Raw genomic sequence first — 23,094 nt, 5'->3', positions numbered from 1 at the left:
AGCGGTGGCATGAGACTATTTCACTTAGGGTTCGGGAATAAGTACACAGTCCAACGTCAGAGAAAGTTTAATGAACGTAGCTGGATACACTTATGCAACTATAAACGTTGTAAGTTTAGCACACGCCCGTGTAGGATATTACACTCACTTGGCCAATATATTGCCACACAATGGGGGGAGAATGGCTTCTGCAAACTGCCGTAAACTGGGAACAGATACACTGCTGCTGCTGTCCTCTGGGGTCGTATCCTTAGCTCCAACAAACGTTCAGGAAGTGCAGTCCTTTGCTAGCGCCGACTTCTATAGCTGCAGGCTTTTACAGGGAACTGTTGGCTTTCGGGGAACAAAGGGGCATCTATTAGGGTCACACTCACGATAACCGTAGTATTTTACTGACCTGTAATTTACCTTCTGGGCGGTTGCCTAGAAACCCCACGCCACTCTACCCTGGCGGGGTACCGCAGGTTGATAGGGGGAGGAAACCTCTCGCAACAAGCGGAGCGGGATCTCTCACTCGAAAGTGGAGTTTTTCTCTCTCGCCAATAAGCGGAGTGGGTATCTCTCACTCGAAAGTGGAGTGGGTATCTCTTGCCAAAGGCAGAGTTCAACCTCTCTCGCTGGAAGGCGGAGTGCACCTTCCTTCCTTCCTTCCTTCTTTAAGAAGCTTGGTCTCTCGCAAGAGCGGAGTGCTCCTTTCTTCCGGGTCAGTTGGTAAGAGAGATCTTATCGTGAGCTGACCTGAAAGCCAACTGAAGAAAATCTGCTCCGCGGCTGGTTATATAGCCTCGGTTCAGGTAGCGCCTCTAGCGCCGTTCACGCGAACTACGTGGAACCGTGCTAAAGCAGGCAAGGCCATCTCTACGGAAGACGATTGAACTACGTGCTCAAGGCACAAACGATTAATACATGTTATAATATTAAACGTGTGCTAAACGTCAATATACAATTATCACATAAATAATACATATTCTTTGCGACCACGCAGTGCCTTATTAAAAGAATAATAATAAATCACTATTGATAAACACAATTATCAAAGCAGGTATTAACACATGTAACATTGAACAAGTAAATAAAATAACTTTGAACCTAATAACAATGGTTACATATACACCGAGTAAATAAACATTAGTGTTACTAAGGGGTATGATCTCTTAGGATCATTACAACTTAATGGGGCTGATGTGGATAAAGACCCTCCAGAAGTTTTGAAAAATCAAAATTTTCAAATGAAAGTAGCAAGAAAAAAACCAACGTAAATAAAAAAGCTCATTAAAAATTAACCCCCCCCCCGATTATCATTTTTGCTTTGAACAACTTTATAAACGACGTTCGCCCCTCCCTAAGAAAATAATAATTTGCGTACGCTAGGGCTCACGTGTCCAACAGCACACAACACCATCTGACGCACAGGTCTCACTTATCACACCTAACGAAAACACCTTGTCAGTCAAGCACCGTATTTAGTCTTCTGACATCAGGCTAAATGTAGTGTATTTTTTGCAAGAGATGTAAACCTAACGAGCCTACGTCAGAAGATGAAATACGACGCTTGACTGAGGTGTTTGAGTTTGGTGCGATGAGTTATACCCTAAGAACATACAAACAGGTCACGTGATGCAATAATGCCATTATTTACCCAACCCTTGCAGAGACGCAACAGCCGCGGTAGCTCAGTCATGTAGACCTCCGCGGCGAAGTGGTTAGCAGAGCGCGCTACAACGCCAGCTGTTCCGGGTTCGAGTCCCGTGTAAGGCATGGGTATTTGTGATTGTCTGTCCTGAAAAGTCCTGAAATAGAAATGTAAAAGAAAAAAAATATTAGGGCGCCTGACTACCATGCGAGAGACCCGGGTTCGATCCCCGGCGGGGGAGAACCGGGACTTTTTCAATCTGTTCAAGCGTCTCCGGCGCCCACCCAGCGTCGTTTAAAGTGGAAACTCTGGTGGGTAAAGGAGGCCACGAGCGTGGTGCTGGTCACATCACCCGCAGCTCGGCCGAGATCAAGAAAGTGTGGGGCCCTAACTCCACACCCCCTACACGCCATCATGACGTGGTGCAAAGCACAGGGGAGCACTTTACTTTTACTTGTAGAGTCGCGGACTCCTATGTAATAACATTTACTTTCAATAGGGCGTTACAACCCAGAACTGTCTGTGACTGTACATCATCCGCTAGGGGGAAAATGCTTTCTTTATTCCTTCTCTTAAATTGGCAGTGCCTTTCATGTCATTACGAATAACGACTACATTACAGAGAAAGCACTCTTTTTCATGAAAATATAGAAAAAGGCTACCGTTAAAGGGCCCGTCCCCACCCTTTCATCTCCTTTGTTTTTGTTCCTCCTCTTAGAGAAAGCCAAGAAGAAAATAAGGTAGTTAGGTCGAGACCAGTTGGACATGCAGTATCCAATCAACGAGAACACAGTAAAAATCGTACTCCCCGATTGCTTCGGGGAAACGAAAATCAATTTCGGAATAGCTCGTTTCTTCTCGCAGGGAGCCTTTGGCATCGAACTCTTTTCTGGGGCAAATGTCTAAGTCAATTTCTACAGTTATTGCTGACACGTGCCCCGATGAGGTTGGGTAAGCGCTTAACACGGTTGGATTTAATCTACAGGTTGTCGGTTCAAATCTTAACTAACAGCATGGCTTGCCCAGTGATTTTTACTTTAGGAGTTGAGTGACACTTTCGCACCAGGCGTGCATTTGTTTCAATATCGTCGGAAAGGGCACTGCTGCTTAAAAAAACTACTATACAGGAGAATATGAATTTCTCCCCATGTTCAAGTCGATTGAACAGTTCCAACCGATAAAGCACGATGTTTGAAAAACCTGATTAATATGAATTATCAGAACCCCACGTATTACTTATGGAGGTGGGGAAAATCAACTTCAAGTTACGGCCAATCAAATGGGAGTTTTCGACTTTTCGGATGACAAATTAAATCTTCAACGTATTCTCTTTCCGTTCACGTGTCTTCCTACGCCATCGGAAGTTTGATATTCCCAAAAGAAGAAGTCAAATAATACTCCCATAAGCTTCACGACAAGTTTTCTCCCTCTCGTAGAGTAACGTACACTTCTGGGTTGTAACAACCTCATTGACTTTCAATGTGATCATTACAACCCAGAAGTGTCCGTGACTGTACAACCATCCAGTGCACACACCTCTCTTTCTCCAGCTCGCCACGGGGAAAGGTCTGTGGGAGAGGGGCGTGTTAAAATCTTTCCAGAACCTCATGTCTGGCTGGACACTGAAACTGTTCCTCGTGGCCATAACGGGTGGAGAGAATTTTTCCATGAATCACTTTTACCTTCGATCGAGACCCATTCTCGCCAACATTAGGCAAGCCCTGGCACCTGGAAATCCGTTGAGTGACAATGAGACAAGGATTATTGCTGGAACCTTCATGTTTCCTCAAGTATAGACGCATTACTGAGGTAGCAACTGCAGCTAGCGTACATAAATTTCCCATATATGAGGGGGATCCTTCCACGAAGAATATGGAGAATATGTGGCTTTAACACATGCACTATATTCCTACGCCAATCGGACAAACAATAGAATTTCTCAAAAGTCACGTGTACTTATTTACATTATCTTCGATCTTACAGGGGACAAAGAATAGTACAATACCAGAATATTTTTAAACATAAAGCCGATATAGTTGTTTCACGTAACTTTTAGTTCAACTGATCTGGAAAATGTGGGATTTGGTAAGTCGAATTAATGCTATTTGGACCATCCTAAACTTTATATTGACCTTCCAGTTCATCCTATTCCCTTCACACTCCCCATACGGCCATTACTGTGATCCAAGCCCCCGCCCCCTCTCATCCCCTTCTCTACCACCTAGGACCATCAGGTCATTACCAACCTCCCAACCGACAGACCGCGGTGAGCACCCCATCAACACACAACGACCCCTCCTACCCTCCAAACGGAAATTCTGCAAGAGTAAGGGAAAAATACCATCCCTGCTGTTCTTTTATTTACCCTCGGACTAATCACAACCCCGTAACAAACCCTCCCCCTTTTCCTATTTATTATCGCCTTCGCACATAGACGGTACTGGAGGGACCGAATCCATTATTCTCCAGATCCGATTCTGGAGGCTCCAGCATCAGATTCTTCCGATCCAAAGACTCCTTTCTCTGAGTCTCGTCCAATTTCTGTCGTTCTTGGTTCCTTCCAGCATTGAAATTCTTCTCCCTCCTGCACGACACTATGCAATTAGCATTGTGGCGGTTGTCCCTCGTGCTGGCCACATTACAAAGGGAGGCCGTGATGATAATGGCTAGCCTTGGGCTATTGACGTTCGGAGATCCGAGTTTCGATATGAGTATGCAGGGTTTTCAGAAACCAAAACATGTTGGACCTGTGATTACTGCATATGCTCCACGGGCGGAACCACATTTATGTGGTCTGGTGCGGGGCACACCCAGCTTTCAACAAATACCAAAACTAAATACTAAGAGCTCTAAACCTGGCCCGCCTAACCTATCGCATATGCATATTACTAGATGCAACGTTCTCCGGGATCATCACAAAACTTCACACATAGGTCGGGTGTACACGATCTTCAAACACGGAGATACCTAGTTGCAAGTTCTACCCATAATGTTAGCCTTTGCTCCAGTCGTGGAATGAAAATCTATCACACTCAGGGTTCGGTGATAAGTGCACTCACTAAAGGGCTACTGCACTCTTTGGCAGCGAGATATCGTTTGAACTGAGTAAACTCTAAAAGGACTATTAGATATATGGTTTATTCAAAAACAATAACAAAGCCTTTACTTGTTACACTAAAACAATACTTTTACTGTTATTACAGTTCAGTGGCGTATACTGAGTCCAAGATCTGGGCTATCTCACTATGTCAGGTGGTCCTAGGCTATGAATAGAAATAAATTTACCAACTCATAGGAAATCAGGTTGCCAACTCATAGGAAATCAGGTTGCCAACTCATAGGAAATCAGGTTGCCAACTCATAACAAATCAGGTTGCCAACTCAAGAATCAGCATCATCATCTCACTGATATGAATAATAATATTTACAATTTCCGATCGATTCTTCTCCTGTATTTTATTCTCTAGACTTCAGGCTTCGCAGATGGCCTAGCTAGTCTAGAATATACGCTCCTGCTACATTTATATGTATGAAAGACAACCGTTTAGAAAATTTTCAACCTTCTGGTCCTAGAACTACAGGCTTTCATTGAATCAGTTACCTGAATACAAAGAATATTTCGAGAACAGTATTCGTATGTGTATTAGTTGACCTACAAGGGATAATAATACTATGACGATAAATGTGATGAAAAGAGAATAAAGTGAGACTAAATATCGAGAAGACAGTTCAGTCTAATCTATCTCACTAATCAATCACTTTGATAAATGTCCTTGGTTAAATATGAAATCTTGATTACCTGTCAAAAATTCAAATCAATGTTATAGCTCAGTAGGGAGCTACGGATATATGTTGAAAGGAATACCAGCTTACATATGCTGATGAATAGTGTTTATGTTCAAACAATAATAAAAAAATATATAATTATTATTTTGATAAAAAACTAGAAATAACAAAAGTTACAAGAGCATCAAATTATGCATTTGTTTACAAGAACATTTATAACAGATAAATGTTATTTAAAAGAAGAAAATGTTTTTATAATTGAGCATGCGTTCATTCTACAACTGAGTATACTCAATATACCAATTTCTTCATCCAGGTTTTCTACAATCCTGATCTTCAGCTTTCAAAACTCAGCATCTGGCTAAATCACATCCAAATGTAGAACATGTGTGTGTCCCTTTATGTAACTTTCCTCAAAGCATTCACTTGAGGAATTGTAGCATTAATAAGCTTGCTTGTTAAGGAAGATGAAAGCAGATACCTATTAACTGCATCAAATTCAACATGGCACATTTTTTACTGTACATATGAGTGTCATTCCACAACTTTCGAATCTTTATAAGATTATATCATAATCAAAGTTCATTCAAGTCATAAAAGGCTTCTATATCACTTAAGCATCCAAGTTATTATAAAATTGCAAAGTTTAATGCTTTAAAAGCAACAATTATTGTACAAATACATATCCATCCCATATTGCCATATCTGTACTTATCTTTGTTCCATCTTGAGATCCATTTAAAGTCACAGACAACTAGTATCAGAGTAACTAGTTCAAGCCCGATTTTTTAGTATGTGTTATCTTCAATTGTTTTTGTTTTATATTTTTCTCAATAAGTGCTTAACAGCTTGAATGTTTGTGTAGTAAATGCACATATTTGCTCTGTTACAGCTATTTTACAATGTATATCACAATATACTTATCTAATGATTACAATTACCATTTTTTGAATGTGGATACAAAATACCAAGAATGACATCATATTGTACATCGAACAATTTTAAAGAATTGACCTTTGTATATAAATCTTGCTGCCAATGCAAATGTACACAATTTCAATAAATTTAATTATATATTTGAATGTATCGTATTTTTCTTGTCTGAAAGAAATAACTTATGAATATGAATTCAAAATATTGCACAATTTTATAATTTTGTCATTATATACAAATTGGCTTTTTTAAACATCATATTTAATAAAATTAGTTTAAATAGTAATTTCAGACATTTAATTACATTATATGAATAAATTTTTGAGCAATCATATGACTAAATTATTATAAATATTGCACAAATGTGGAACACTGACCATTTTCAAATGTTGTTATGAAAATGTATTAATGTTATTGTCATAATACTAATAATAACCTCTTACTATAAGATACTTAATATCTCTTTTCAAATGCACCGTTACTTTTAGGCCGCAATCTTAAGTGCTTAGGACAAAGTCACCAAAAGAGAAGGTTTGGGAATAACAACGAAAACGAGGTTTTTACAGTATTCCCTGCTTTAATTGATTGATTGATTTAGTTTATTTTACTTCGCGTTTTGTGCCTCTTGGCTAATTTGCGAAGATGGGGATGAGTGATGAAATGATGAAATTGATGGATGGACATTCACAAACAACCAAGCCCGACCGGGATTCGAACCCGGGACCCTTGGCGTCGCAGCGCGATGTGCTAACCACTCGGCCACAGGGTCGGGCTATTCCCTGCTTTAGAAGGAAAGGGTACAACAAGAGGTTGGTCTTGAAGAAGTGAATTTCCCAGCGTCAATATCACGGGGTATCACTGCAATCATATCTGAATCTCTCGCCAATTAGGCGGAGTGGGTTCTTATGCACAAAATCAAATTTCAATACCTTAGATTTTTAGAAAGCTATGACTATAGAAGGATCCCGTACAGTTTATGACGAGTTGGGTTCGTTACATAGACCTAAGCGGAACTGTAGGTCACGAATTTCTAGGTTAGAGCTCGACACGCGTCAATTGACTTGTGTGTAAATGTCCTAAGGTGTGCTAATTTGCCTTAATCGGACTTCACAGTTTTTTTCTTTGTTTTTTTTTTTTAGGCAAAGAGCCACAACAACTTAATTTACACAAACTCCTAAGCGTGTAGTAGTATTAAGGGGTGTAGAACACTGGGAATATAGAATATCAAATATCATTTCAATGTGACAATAATCGTACAAATATCGTAAAAGTCATGCTGGTAGTTTCAGCCCATAATCTTCTATTCATTTTCATATATTGCTATGTATTGGTAAGATAGACTAAACCACATTTAAACACGGAGATTATGACTATGTTCACTTCAGTTTCAATTTCTCTGCCTCTTTCACTTCACGAAGCATATTTGAAGGCTCACTACCACAGACAAGTTACAGTTACACGTTAACTAATGGGCTTCGAGCGTATACCGATCGTTTGCCTCTTCGAGCGTTATTCGATCGAGCGAAGAAACAGTAGATTCCGTAAGCCGTCTAGCGTCATCCGTGCGAACTATTAGACAATCTAGCAATAAAGCCTCGATGCAGCACTCTATACTATACACAATATTATGTTTGATCAACGTTAATAGCTTTAAACACAAACATATTTAACATTAAACTTGCAGATTGTCACATTCATCTCCGTCTATATCAACCAACTTTCTAGATGATTCTTCTTCTTCTTTTATATGACCCTGTCAACAATATCCCGTTGACTTTGGTCAGCGTTTCTGTTATTGTTTTGCTTCAGAAGTCGGTAGATTGTCACACAAGTTCACCAGTACCACAAACAAAAATCGATTATATGAATATATCACATTTATGCTTGCCCTGTTGCATTATGAAAACATTTTACATTTCAAGCCCATATTTTCGTGCATATCCGTACAGAAGCCAAATTAGTGGATAAGTTAGTTAGAGGAGAGTTAGACGATAGGCGCAGCGGAAATATCTTGCAACGCTAAGGGCGCTGTGAGTTGATGTACTTTTGGTGCATCAACCTCAAGTTGGTGTACTTTTGGTGTATCAACCTTGAGTTGATGTACTTTTGGTGAATCAATTGATACAGTTAAATTTTCCCATCTCTATCACATGCCGACCTACGCTACGACTCCAAGGATCTCGTATTCGAATCCCGGCCCAGCATGAGTGTTCTTTGTGAGACTCCCTTCACTGATTTCATTTTATCACTCATCCTCATCGTTGCAAATAGCCAAAAGTGACAGAAAAGCGAAGTGAAATAAATCAAATCAATCAATCGTCCATCCAAAACCCCATGAAGCAGTTATGTTCATTTCTAATTGAGTTTTCTACCTCTTGTGTTAATCACGACAATGAGAATGCATGATAAATTCAAACACGTCCATGCCTTGACGAAGGTTCGAACCTGGGACTTCTGGCTTCGTAGTTAGTCATGTTGATCACTCCGCCACGGAGACCACGGTCGTCAACGCAATCAAATTATGGTCCTATCTCTGAGAGAACCAACGCAAAACATATTGCAAACCCACTCTTTACTTTCCCCTTGCAAAAGACCACCATCGTACAAAAAAAAAATCCAACAATAGCGGTTGTCTTCCATTGTTATGCCTAAAGGTAAGTAAACTAGACACTGGCCCGCGAGCAATTTGTTTCTCGACAAATGACGCGCGACAAATTGTTGTGCAACAAAGCCTTTTCATTCTGGATGCTCCTACCAAACCCATCTCTTCCAGCGTCATCCTTTTTCCACTCCCCTCCTGCGGTGCAAGTGATGTACGGCCCCCTAGTCACCAGAGGTATGTAGTAGCCGTTAGCAGAAACGTAACATGTTCCGAGCAATGAGGCTGCAACAATGGATGCCAAATCGCTCGCTATGGGGAGAACTGTGCGTTTCATGTTGGCAACAATGGACGGACTAACAGTCATATTAATCTCCGTCCACTTTCCTCTCCACCCGTCATCCAAGACATTGAGGGAATGGAACTCGACGCCCGGAAATGGGAGTAAAAAACATCCACCGGGCAAGATTTCATACGCAGCTGAATTTCCAACATTTTATCTCATCATCTGAATGCGTCGCAGTGCGTGGACCGTTCTTGATGGAACTCGCAATATGGACACGAAGATTCCATTCAGTGTGGTTATAAATTAAGAGAAACTATATTTCTGTTCTTTTGAGCCACTTTTCTACCCCTTGTGTTATTCGGGGCGATGAGGATGAATGATTAAATGGATTGTGGGCATAGACGGCGTCAAGAGTGATGCATGTGCACCTCTGTATACAGGTCAGCACCTTCTTTCTACACCTTCAATTTTCTTGTCAATAGTTTCGATGCGATCTTTGTTATTTAACGTCGCTTTTCTGCCACTTTTGGCCAATCGCTACGATGAATGTGAGTCATGATATAATTAAGTTGATGAAGGGATACTCACAAAGAACACAATGACAGAAATATTTCCAGAAATATTAAATATGAATATGAAAAATGTAAAAAACAAATGTTCAAGCAGATTGTTATTATTTAAACATTTTATGATGCACATTTGTATATATTCAATCAATCTTTCAATCCTTTTGTGAAAGAAAAAGATGTAAGTCATTAAATGTTTTGTCCTAATGATCACCAATAATGAACGTTGCAATACTTAAAATTAAATTTGTTGGAGCGTCGGATTGAAAAAAGAAGGTTGAGATCTGGTATATAGGTTAATCTAAAGGAATATCGAGAAAGCAGAATAACAAGCATCCAATCTAATGTAAGCCTGAATGCAGTCTTGACAGTCCATGCTAGTCTCATATTGTGCTGCGTAGTTTTGTACATTAGCCGTTGGATGAACGCACTCCCATCTCTCCTCTGATGCAATAATATCAGTTTTCTTAACAAAGCGAAACGAGAGATGGAGAAAGGGATTCTTTTGATCCTGCTGCCTTACTTCGGCATCCTTACATCTGCAGACAAGAGGAAGATGAAGCAAAAGAAAGCCGCACAATCCCTTCCCCTCCCACATACACGCAAAAACCAAACTAGGAAATTCAACGTAGAAGCACCTGAAGGAACACCCACACACGCACGGAACACGTCTTTGTAAAGCTAGGCAATCGCGTAACGTAAGGGCTACACAATGCACAGAGGAATGTCTTCCGTCAATTGCCTCCCCCACAGCTCCTCCTTCTCCCTCCCCCCGCTGCAAGAAATCTCGTTAACTTCGCCCATTGTTCGCCCACGGATCCTATCGAATGCCTGTTACCTTGGGAAAGGCATAAGATAATGCAATTTCTTATCGGATAAAACTCTTGAGTAAACGGCTTCTGGGGAGGTTACACGGGGGACAAAGCGGTTGGAACTTTAGCAAGATTCGACGCTTGGTGTGGGTGTGGTGGGCGAACGGGAACTCGACACGACCTACTTAAACATGACCGAAATTTCCCATCTGCAAATGACGTTATGGTGAAATAGTATGGTAAAAGAAAAAGCTCCAAGTGCATTTTGCACCATTCCATAGTAGATGTATGTGCCGATGGTGCAGTGATAACATCGTCACCTTGTAATCAAGGGGTCCCGCGTTCGATATCCGGTGGAGGCACATACATGGTGGTTCGAATCCCACTTTAAACTGTAGGTCCAGTCACGATTAGCCATACTGTGCATAAAGTAGACTTAAAACACCAACTCAATCAATCATAGGGGGTATGGGGGTAGGCCTCATACATTCTCGATCTCAGAATTTTGTTTTCGAGGTGTTGTGATGAGCACTATGCTCAGCCGCCTTTGCTCCCCAAGGTTGCCCACAGGTACCCATTTATCTGAGGCTGGGTGAACCCCAGAGCCGCGTAAAGATAAAGGAAGACTAAGCGGAAACCTCATATGAAATTATCACAATTCTCTTTTTCATTCAGGACAAACTAACACACACACACACATCCATGCCCGAACCTGGATTTGAACCCGGAACCTCCGGTGTCGAAGCGCGCTGCGCTCACCACTCCTTCACAGAGGCTCCGGTGAAACATTAACTTTTTATTAAATTACACTAACACTAACCATAACCAAAACAATCTGAGATGGACGAGGGAGTCAGTGAGAGTAGCTAGCTGACAATTCCATATTCAGTCCCAGGAGCCTGTGAAACAAAGCCGCGCATTCGTCACGCCAACAGTTGCGATTTCCACGTGGGGTTTGTAAATATGTTCGGATTACCATGTGTAGTCACAAAAGTGGATTCAAAATAAATCTAATCGGAATTTATGTTAGAGTTAGTATGTTTGTTCCTAGTGAAGATTGAATACATGTCGTGTAACAAATATCTGCAAAGGATTCGTGTTATTTTATTTGGCTTTCTAAATACTCGCTTCAATGGTGTTCAAACATATTTTTCATTTTAGTCAAAAGAGATATGGGCACCGTAAAAGGAGACCATAAACCCCTCCAATAGGCTTGTTAAATTCTGTGGTGGTGACTTATTGGAACCTGTCATTTTGCGGTCGTAACGGCCTTTGGAGAAACTCTTCAAGTTTCTATGGTTACGGCGTCCAGTAGTCACTCATTTGGCCAGGTTATGCAAGAAGGCATATATAGAGCATCTGTACAGTTATCTTTAAAAAAACTTAAGCGAGTTTTCCTCTGAAATTAAAAAAATACTTCTATGAAGTGTTCTGTAAGTGACATTTTTTTAAAACTTCTACAATCTGCCAATGTTTTAAAACCTCTATAATAATTTTGAATAACCCTGTATATTGTTTTTAAATAGCCCTAAGGAACTTACTTTTTGCATAATCTCATAATTAGATTAGGCCTAGGAAGAAAACAGGAATCTTTTAAGATCTCCAGTATTCACTGGCGTACCTTTAGTATCTATCGAAGAGCGGTTACGATCCCTCCCGAAATTTTGAGAAGAGCAAATTTTCAAATGAAAGCAGTAAAGAACTTGGGAAAAACCAAAGTGATGAATGCGAATTCACCTTAAAATGCTCTCCGATTAAAGTTTTTGAATTTGAAGAACTTTCAAAACGGAAGTTAAAAATGGTAATGTTAATTAACAATATATTTTATAACCCCTCAGAACGCAGCTACATAATATCAACAATTCCAACCCTTTCAGGAAAAAAAATACTGCGCACTCTAGTGCCAACCTTGGCTACCCTTAGTCTAAAATTATCGCAAAATCCACTAGCTACAAAAGATGGAGAGCGCGTGTGCAAATCTTTAGACACACTAGAAGCGCCTTGTCTCCCACAACCTGAAGCAACGTAAACAATGCGACGTGTGCATCTGATGAAGCCGACTTCCTTCAACCGTCTTGGCAGCAGAAATCTTGTTATCTCCAGTCATTGTAGGGATGAGGGATTCTATCAAGCGGCCGTAGTCCCAAGACAAGCAGAGGATAATGCGATTTCTACGGTGGTAAGCCGAGGAGATGCAGAGCGGGGAAGGCCGTCTGTAAACAATGTCCAATTGAACGATGCCGTCTCGCCCGAGTGGCCTTATTCGGAGCGCCATTGTTGCGAGTGCATGGCGTGTCGCGCCTTCTTTTGTTCCGTGTGTGTACCGGAGTCGAGGGCGAAGTTGGAAGATCGGGGCACCAGGAACGCCCAGCGGATGAAACCGATTCAAGGAATTATTATTACAGGGGGAATGTGGTTTACAAGACATTATTTTCCAAAGGCACCTTTGAAATCCTGGAAATCTCATATTCGGTGGAGAATGTAGGGATGGTATCACTAACGTATCCAAACTTCTTTCCGGATGGGTGGCACGCTTTCCATGTACACTTCGCACCATGCCACGAGGTGTATGTATACGAGGATATGGGGGTAGGGGCTCCAGATATTAGATCTCTGACATTTTTTGGGAGATGATCGGAACCACGCTCCGGTCGCCTTTACGCCACCTGGTACCCATTTACTTGAAGCTGGGTGAACTCCAGAGTCGCTTTATGCAGTGATAAGGCCGGGGAAAAAAATCAGACCTTAGATAGCTTACACCGGGAATCGAACCCACGTCTCCCGCGTGTTAGTCCGACGCTCAACCGATTAGACCACCGCGGCTCCCTTTCTCGTAGACGAGGATTTCGACCTTTTCAAGTTTAATGTGTGCATCGTGACACGCGTGCCACACACTTCGCTAGATAAAAAAAATATGAATTTTAAAAACAATAAGCTTCAACAGAGAAAAATGCCTAAATACGTCTTGCTACCACAAAATCATCGCAACTTATCCGCGGAAAATATACAGTATTTTGCTCCTTGTTGGAACACTGTTGTCTCCGAATTCCCGAAATTCTCATTGTTGATTATAACCGTTGTCCGTAAGTTTTAAATCGGCGTTGGTGGACAGTTTTTAAATGCCCGTGTACGTTCTTAAGAAGTAATCTCTCCATATAGCCCGCCGTCTATGTTTCACGTGGTATTCCCATCAAGGGGGCACGCAGGATTTTTTCTCAAGGGCGCAGCAGTGCCTAAAGTGGGGGGAAACGTAGGTGATGCTATCCGGCCAGGTAAGAAAATTCTCAAGCATCCTCCCGCTAAGATAATCTACATAGAAATCTCACCCATCCAATGCATTTTCTCCATATTGATCGAAACAAGTATCCCGCCCACATTTCTCCAAATTGGGCAAAGCATCCCCCTTCTAGGAGTTTGTTTTAAATCCCACTTGATGCACAGATACGCTAATCGGGTCTGGACATACAGTTTAAATTGTGATCGGAATCACTATGCGCCTACACCAGGTATCGAACCCGGGACCCCTTGATTACAAGGCCACGGTATTACCACTACGACATTGGGGAGGCCCCATCCCAGCTAGGAATCCACTACGATTAATTGGGAGACACGGTGAGATTTCATATCTGGCCAACAAGTCATAAGAACTCATATTTTACCTTATGTATATATTTTTTTTACAAATCATAAGATTGAAACTGGAATGAAACTTCCTTGGTGTCAAGTTCATACTTGAGTCCACTAGTTAAAAAGAAAAATAATTCGTCTTGCTTGCTTTCTACAAACAGTTCCTTATTTTATTTATTTATTTATCTTTTCTACTTTTTCACGATTCACCATTCCAATTATAATGTTTTCCCAGGCATCTCGGCGGGAGCAAGTGTCTCCAACTCCCCCTTCTCACTGCGGGCGCCCTTGAGTTCCATCCCAGATGTAGGGATAGAAATATGCGATGTAGGTATTCGAATAATGAACAAACGAGAGGTAATTTCGGTTCTGAAAAACCTCAAGTTCAAACAAATGAAACTGAAGCCAGAGATGTCTAAAATCCATTCCCCAGAGCAGGCAAGGTGTCCAAGTTAGATACCAGAGCATAGGGGAATAACAAGGCCTCCCCCATCTCGCCTGAACCGTCAACTTAAATCTTGCTTAGAGCTCGGGAAAAAAAGGAAAAATGTAGTCGAACATCGCCGCGATACTAATCTGTCCGAAATTAATGGCCGAGACAAACGAGCCGACAGAATTAGGCCTATTACAACAGTTTCGCGCTTAGAGCACGCGGATCCAAAAGAGAGTAACGGACTGCGCATGCGAGTTTAATCCTGACGAGCCGTTAAAAGTGGCGGGAGGAGTTAAGCAGTCAATTAATCAGCCGAAAGCGCACTGCGGAAGATAAAGCCGTAAGTTAAACATTTAAGAGGGCATCTGCTACGGACCAAATGCCCGGAGGAGGGAAACTATATTTCTTCTCATGCACACGCACGCAGGCTCGAATGCGAAGTGTGGTAGTGGGAAGGGAAAGAGATCGGCACACACAGAGAGAGAGAGGAGAGAGAGAGGAAGGAGAATGTGAGGAGAGAGAGGAATTCTAAGCAGATTCATTTTTTCAGATTTTTGAATTTTCATTGCACTTTTTTGGAAAGGAGAGGAAGTTTCGAAAACTGCTTGGTTGGTGTCAGCCAATGGATCATCCGAGTCTCAACAGTGAAGAGGGAGTTTTAGGGAAATTTTAGTCCCAAGCGACATATCTCCAGAATCAATCAATGAACCAAATAAGTATTAGACCGATCTCTGTATATCAGCAGTTCTCGGTAAATCGTAAGCTGCCATACACAAATCACCCTAAGGATCTCATTCTGTAATTAACTACTGGTAGTGATAATTCAGTAGTAAGTCTCTTCTAATTGAAATATTACACCTCTCTCTAGCACATCTTCATTATATGGCGATAGTATTAGCTACTACTTTTATATGCGATATACAGGTTCTTTCGTCTGTATTTTCAATATACTCATGCAAGTTTCACAAAGTCCTTGATTCTACATACCAGTGTTGGGTAGTTATGCCACAAACAAACATTATGCTGAGTTCAAGTAGAAATTGAAACCTACACATTTTAACAACACAAAACTATATTTCAATAATAATATTTATGTATTCATAACTTAAGACATGGTACATAACTTTTTACAAACTGTTTACTATATTCGATAGTCATTTGTTTCATTTTTGAACACGTACGTTCATAAATTTACATTATAAACTCATCATAACTCAACATAACACAACATTGTAACTATTGTGCTTGTCACACAATATAGTATAATAATATGCTGAATTTTTGTGGGTTGAAACACAAAGCGGTGGAATATTTTAAAAGAGTTTTATTCATTAAATTAACTGTTTCGTGACGCGCCGAGAGAGAACGCTATTGTTAAACAATGTTTGAAACTTTAATAACAAAATTTTCTGATGTGTAATTAGTTCTGTAAAGTCTGCAAACTATTTCAGTTTTACATAAAATAGCAGACGCAGAACAGGAGGAAGGGTTCGAGGAAGGCAAAAAAGTACATTTTTTGGTTGTTTCCTTTTTAAGATTTTCATTCGGGAATAGTGAAAGGTGGCGTAAAATGGCCACTGCCTATTCTGGCCGGAACATGGGAAGGTTGAAGTAATCTTCCTTGTCTCATTCTCACCCAGAGTGTAGATAGCAGGGATGGCCAAATCCGAATAAAATTTTATCCGGATATCGGATAATTTTCTATCCGGATTTCAAATATCCTGATTACGGATTACCCAGATATCAGAATTGTCCGGGTATTCGGATTATCCTAAATGTCCGGATATTCGAATGTGTGCATTATCCGAACAATTTTAAAGCTTCTCCGTTGTACGGCCTATCCACATATTCTATTATTCGTCATGTTCGCATTTCACTGTACGGATTTTCTACAAATCCTTCATCAAATCTGTGCTATTCGAATATCGGATAATTTGAAATCCGGATATCCGTTACCTTAATTGTGTGACCATCCGTAATTTAGTGACTGAGGGCTTGTTCAGAATGAGAGGGATTCTCCGAGAATGAGTCTTGCTCGACCACCCAGTCTGTCGTTCGTGTCTCACAGCTTGAGCAGATGAGATTGCTTTTCGGGGAATGCATTCTGTGTGAACAAGGTTAAAGTTGAAAATCTCAAAAATTACAATATTCCTTTTACAAAGCAACCAATATTGTATAAATACAGGCGACTGTCATATGCCACATTAAACAACAAGGTTGCTAGTGTCTTTAAAATTGTCGTAAATCATGCGAGTTTAAAACAGGGTTGTTAAAGGTCCAGGAACCCATTTCCGCTGAAGGACAGGAACCTTTTTTTCTAGCACAATTTAAATTCGGTACAAGTTGAGTTTTGTTTAATTGAAAAAAGGTTCCTGGACCGTATTTTACTTGATCTGGAAAAATGGTTCCTGGACCAATTCATCCATAAAAAACGTTCGTATACCGTATTTAAATTGATGCGGGAAAAAAGATTCCTGGACCGTATTTAAATTGATCCGGAAAAAAGGGTCCTGGACCGAATTTAAATACTTTACAGATGAAAAGGTTCTTTACGGTCCAGAACCTATTTACGCTTGCTGATCTTCTCTCCTGGAGAGAAATTGAATTTATTTAAAATTCCTGGACCTTTGAAAAACCCTGGTTTAAACACAATTCAGAATACATAACGCCTTCGTACATAGACTAGCTCCAAGCCTGTTCATTTGAATTAGAGGCTTCAAATCCCGGCTGGGACCACCGACTGGGGAGCAGCTGCACCCAACGCAGAAGGGATCTCCCCTGATAAATCCTCATTACTATTAATTCCATCCTCCAACATCCATTGTACCCTTCCTCCCACCCACATAACATTAACTCCGTGGTTAACATAATGGCATTGCGTCTGCATTCAACTATGATTATGATGCGTGGAACACGGCGGTGGAGAAGATGGATTGTGATCACTTATTTATCGTCCCTGACTTCCTAGTGATATGGCTAATGGAATGGACCCATTCCACACAGAGTCGAACCGTGATTTACGTCATAAGTGCAAGGGTAGGAGATATTTAATCGGGAGAAGTTTCAGAAAACCTTATTGTTTGGCTGCTCATTGGGGTTAATATTCATTCTTAGGGTTATTGAGGTTAATATTCACTTTTGGGATTAGGGGGGGTTAATATTGATTTTGCAAACCCCGATTCCATGATTTTTCCAGATTTAGAACTTTGCAGGCTACTCTATAATGATTTAAAATACCAGTGATTCTGCCACTTTTAGCTAATCACGGAGATGAGGATGACTGATAATTAGAACTCGGATTATTAGGATCTAAAAAGTGTGCTTTTAGGTTTCTAAAATAGGCTCTAAAATCCTAAAATAGGTTCGAAAAATCATAAAATAGGTCCTAAAAATCATGTTAGGCTCCGAAAATCCTAAAGTAGGTTAAAAGAAAACTTAAAATAGTTCAAAATTCTTGAAAAATGCTGATTAGATATAGTCACCGACAATGAAAATGGGACACCTATATCCTGAAATACGCAGTATCTTGCATAACGTATGTTTGTTGCCTAACCCTACAACGATGGCAGAACTTACCATTGGAAATTTGCTATTAAAATCCACTCTTCGCCGTATAGTTAGGCAACAATCTTTTTTCATGTTATCCACAGTCAAACTAAGCAATTTTGTCTGCGAGGATCATCTTACATGCTGAAAATAATCTTTCAACAAAAACATAGTCAGTGGCAGTGCTCGAAAAATTTTCTTCAGAGCCAGAAAACCACCTACTAGCAATTGTGTATACTACAGAGTGTTTCAAAAGTCTCGCAACCCAAACTTTGCAAATATATATCATGAAAACTGTAAGATATATTTACACCTGGTTTTCTGCACTAAACTGATGATGTAGGCTATCACTGGGTTAATACATTTATGTTAGCATTTATCCAAATGAAAGCAATTACACTATTTGGAAAAAAAACACATTGTTAATTTGCTGAGAACATCTGCGAATTGATTTTCAACAATAAATACCATCTCTTAACAACTTGTGGGATCATTTGTTTGTGTTTGACTAGTCGTAACACAGTTGCTTTGTAAGGTACAACAGAAGCAGGGTATTTTTCTTTGAAAACTCCTTGCACATGAGTGTAAGAATTAGTAGTAAAATACTCTTCAGCAAAGCACACGCAATGCTCCAATGTATACGCCATGCTGAATCAATAAAAAAAAAACAGGCATAGTAGCGGCGAAGGTGAGCGAAGAGAATTCAGGATAATCAAGAGTTCAATTTCGGCACAAAATCTTGATTTATGATTTTTCATGTAAATGTATGGCCAATATTTATGCACATGTTGCGTGCGTCTGTTCGACCTGCTTGTGTTGCCATCTACAGAGATATATCCCAAAAATGTCACTTTTTAACCCAAACCATAAAATTGTTGGTCAAAAATCCATCAAATGTAACACATGACAAATATTGGTCGTAAATGGCAGATTGACATGGCATCAGTCATCAAGACATCTAATTATGACCCTTTGATAATTTCTATAGATGTTTTTCTCACTCAAAAGTGCATTTCTGGAAAAATTTTAACGCTGCCTTGCGCCAGTTATTAATTTATCTAATTTTCTGTATGGCGTAAACTGATAATTTTATGGACTGAAAAATATCTCAATGGATGAGGCTTTAAAATGCAGAAAACACGGTGTAAATATATCTTACGGTTTTCATGATATAAATTTTCAAAGTTTGGGTTGTGCGACTTTTGAAACATTCTGTATAAGAAGCTGAACATCACGGTATTCCAAACATTGCTAAATCATTTGAGAAAGCAGGAAATGGGGGTCAAAGAGTAAGAAATTGTTATTGATTCTATGGAATGTTCACAACGTTGATAAAAAGAAATAATTTGCTAACTTACGCTGTACTGCAATTTGAACTTAGAATTTCATACATATTACAGCAAAAGATCACAGTCGCCAGGCTGAAATTTTTAATCGGCATGGCGACCTGGCGACCGGAATTTTTCGAGCCCTGGTCAGTGGTGCAAACTTCAATGCTGAAATGTTAGTTTGCAAGGCGTGAATGTCACAAAGCACCAAAGTGACGCGGAAATAAGCAAGACAACACTTTGGATTGTACAGGTAACAGTGGCACCAGACATTTTGCTTACTTTAGAGCTTTGAAAAATCACCATGGACTTGGAGGAAGGAATTTCGACAGAGAATACGTTTCAATCACGTTTGTCATTGAAATGTTTGTGACCAAACAAAGCAAATGCCTCTTGTGTGACATAAAAAAATCTGTAAAAACCTTTAAAAATATATAAAAAACTAAAAAAGGCTTGATTTAAGCGCATAAACCTAAAATAGGTTCTAACAAGCAAAATAGGTCTTTTTAGGCACTATGAAACTTCATCAGTTGTTGCGTTTTTATTAACGAAACGCTGACATAACTTATTATTTCTTACATAGCTACCTGTAAAGGAAAAAAATAGGTTAAAAATCTATAATCCGAGGTCTAGTGATGATATCCTGAAATTCATGAAATAATACAAAGAACTCCCATACCCAGCCCAGGATTTGAACGCGGGACAATTTGCGTCGCAGCTCGCTCTGCTAGCCACTCCTCGTACTAATTGTACGTCGAGTAGTCAACCCCTGAACAATTTGATCAGTCACAGCGCCTTCTGTGGCGCAAAGTGTTACTTCTTATTATGATCCTCTTGAAAGTGACAGTATTTGAAGTCCGGCCCCCCTTAGAGCCTAGCATCTCTTCATCAGATCTAGGAAATAACTATGTATTGGATGAGCAGGTTGATCTCGCACTGGATATGAAGGTTAAAAGTGTGGTGAACGTTAGTAATGACGTAACTAATGAAGATTTCATCCATTACTCACTGACCGATAAGCCAGCAAATCCAAGGAGTGAGGACAGGACCTTAACCTGTAGTGACGTGAGTTCAGAGTTCTGGATGATATCAATGATCATGTCTCCAGCCAGGTCTCACGTGACACGTGTTGGTGAACCCCCTCCGCATCTCAATGGTGAGCCTAATAAGAGTGGTGCTAATAAGAGTGATGAAGTGCTTGACGAGGACGTCTTGGATGAAGTGATCCCTCCATCCACGGATAAGTCTAAATTTATCACGATTAACAAAGAACAATACATAATAATTGCCGAAAGTAGTTGCTCTGACTCATTCCAATAGTGTACAAATGTCATCACTCCGCCACGGAAGTTGGCTAATCCGCTTCATCACCCTGAGGCCCCCCTCCCCCTCCTGGCAACGTGCCTGCTTCCAAACTATGTAAATCGTCAATTATGGTACGAGTAAATGGCTATCTCCGTTCTTTACGTCTAAAACCAAGTATAGGGTTTTCCAATAAGAACGATATGATTTTACAATTAAATAAAATAAAAAATATTTCAGATACAACCAAACTTTTTTATTATTCTGAAGCATAGTTTATTACATTATGTCTTGAATAACACATTATTTAAGTGTCCACCTCGACTTTGTGCACACGGGTGAATTCGATTAACCCAATTTTCGATGACTTTGTGCAATAACTCGGGCCTAATGTCACGAATGCAGCGTTCGATGTTCAATCTTAATGCATCAAGGGTTCGTGGTCTGCTTACATAGACTATAGATTTCAAATAACCCCACAAAAAACAATCTAAAGGAGTTAAATCACAACTTCTTGGAGGCCAACTAACAGTTGCATTTCTTGAAATTATCCTTTCACCAAACTGTTCTTGCAATACGTCGATAGTGGCATTAGCAGTGTCACATGTGGCACAGTCTTGCTGGAACCACATGTCCTCCAAATCAATTTCATCTAAATTTGGCAACAAAAAATATGTTAACATCAATCGGTACCGCTCACCAGTCACTGTAACTGCATCTCCTAACTAGTTTTGAAAAAAAAATGGTCCGATGATACCACCATGCCATAAACCACACCATACAGTGACCTTTTGCGGATTCAAGGGCTTCTCGTGAATCTCTTGTGGATTCAAACGACAACTTTGTTTGTTAGCATATCCACTTAACCAGAAATGAACTTCATCTGAGAAGATAATTTTTTGCCCAAAATTATGATCCGTTTCAAGTTCAATAGAACGTCTATTTTCATAAAATATTTGGATAATAACCAAACGTTCTTGAAGCGTGTATTTAGACATGATGAATTGTCACAGTATACTAAACACAAATGACAACTAGTGACAGTTATAACATTTGAAGCATAGTTGCCAGTTCATTTCAAAATCATATCATTCTTATTGGAAAAACCTTTAGTAATCACCTATAGACTTATATTAAATCGTTCATAAATGCAATCAACTGATTGCTCTCCAGACAAACTAGAAAATGGTGTCAATTAACGTAATAGTAACGTAATTTCGTCCAAGATTAAGTCATCTTTCTACAGATACGACACCTAAATCTAACATATAACCCAATGATAATGTCCCTGAGAAACACATGCACATGCAGCAAGGGGTCGTATACATTCCTTACCTGTTTGTCTGGCAGCCTCCGCTGTGAGGAAAGTGAGGGAAACTCCCAGAACGAGGTGAAGAATCAGAAAGCCGAAGCTGAAGTGTTGCCAACTCTCGACTCCTGCGTGCCTCCTCGCCTTCCGAAGCCCCATATCAATTAACCAAATTGCCTTCGGAACATCAAAGGGCAGTTGGGGAGATCTGGAAAAGAAAAAGAAAGTCATCTCTGATTAGACTAAAAAAAACGCCACAGAAACACTAGTAGAAGATTTCAATCAAGTAAATCTAATGCATGCAAATATTAGTTGACGGCATTGCTGCAGGAAATGTAGACCAGATAAATATCCTCCGTACAATAGCAACAATACTAGACGAAAACTCAATCTGGTTTAATTGCGTGTATCTCATGAAATTGTCGAGGCTTCAGGCCTTTTAAGCTAATTGCTTTGCAACACTGCTTTCATGGCAAATTATTCACTTTAAGAATTAAAATAGGTAAACAAAACATAATAAGAAATATCTGTACATATCCCAGCCAGTCATAGGTTTCAGGAAGGCCGAAGCGACCAACACCAATATTTCACAGCGCAACGGCATAACAAGCCGATTGGTGAAATTCTCAACCGACACGTGTCGCTTCGGTATGAAATCTTCCTTAGATGTAAATATATTAATTGGTTCCAACAGACAAATAAATACACCAAATTGTACGTTCTGTTTGTTTTACGTTTATTTTACGTCACTCTTTCTTCTACTTTAGTCTAGTCGCGACGATAATTCATACAGGGTGGTCCGTTTGAAATATCAGAAAAGTAAACGGTTCTATACAAGAGGTTAACATGCGTATCTCTGCAGTTTGTTGTAATGTAAGCAGAAGGGTTGGTTGGTAGATTTGGTGCTTGATTTGGTGCTTTAAGTCCACTTTAT

The 23,094-nt window shown here is 40.1% G+C and overlaps 1 protein-coding gene across 2 annotated transcripts in view; it reads right to left on the bottom strand.

The window, feature by feature from the left end:
- The window catches only part of LOC145996749 (uncharacterized), a 470,158-nt gene that overhangs the window by 321,371 nt on the left and 125,693 nt on the right, over window positions 1-23,094 (bottom strand). For both annotated transcript variants that reach the window (XM_083133278.1, XM_083133282.1), the window contains exon 2: window positions 22,187-22,368. In XM_083133278.1, the coding sequence (XP_082989404.1) occupies window positions 22,187-22,368 (182 nt within the window). The remainder of the gene's footprint in view (window positions 1-22,186; window positions 22,369-23,094) is intronic.

Source organism: Lepisma saccharinum, chromosome 1, assembly GCF_977018435.1.
Source record: "Lepisma saccharinum chromosome 1, izLepSacc3.1, whole genome shotgun sequence".
Taxonomy (NCBI): Eukaryota; Metazoa; Arthropoda; class Insecta; order Zygentoma; family Lepismatidae; genus Lepisma; species Lepisma saccharinum.
This window is presented reverse-complemented; position numbering and strand designations above follow the sequence as displayed.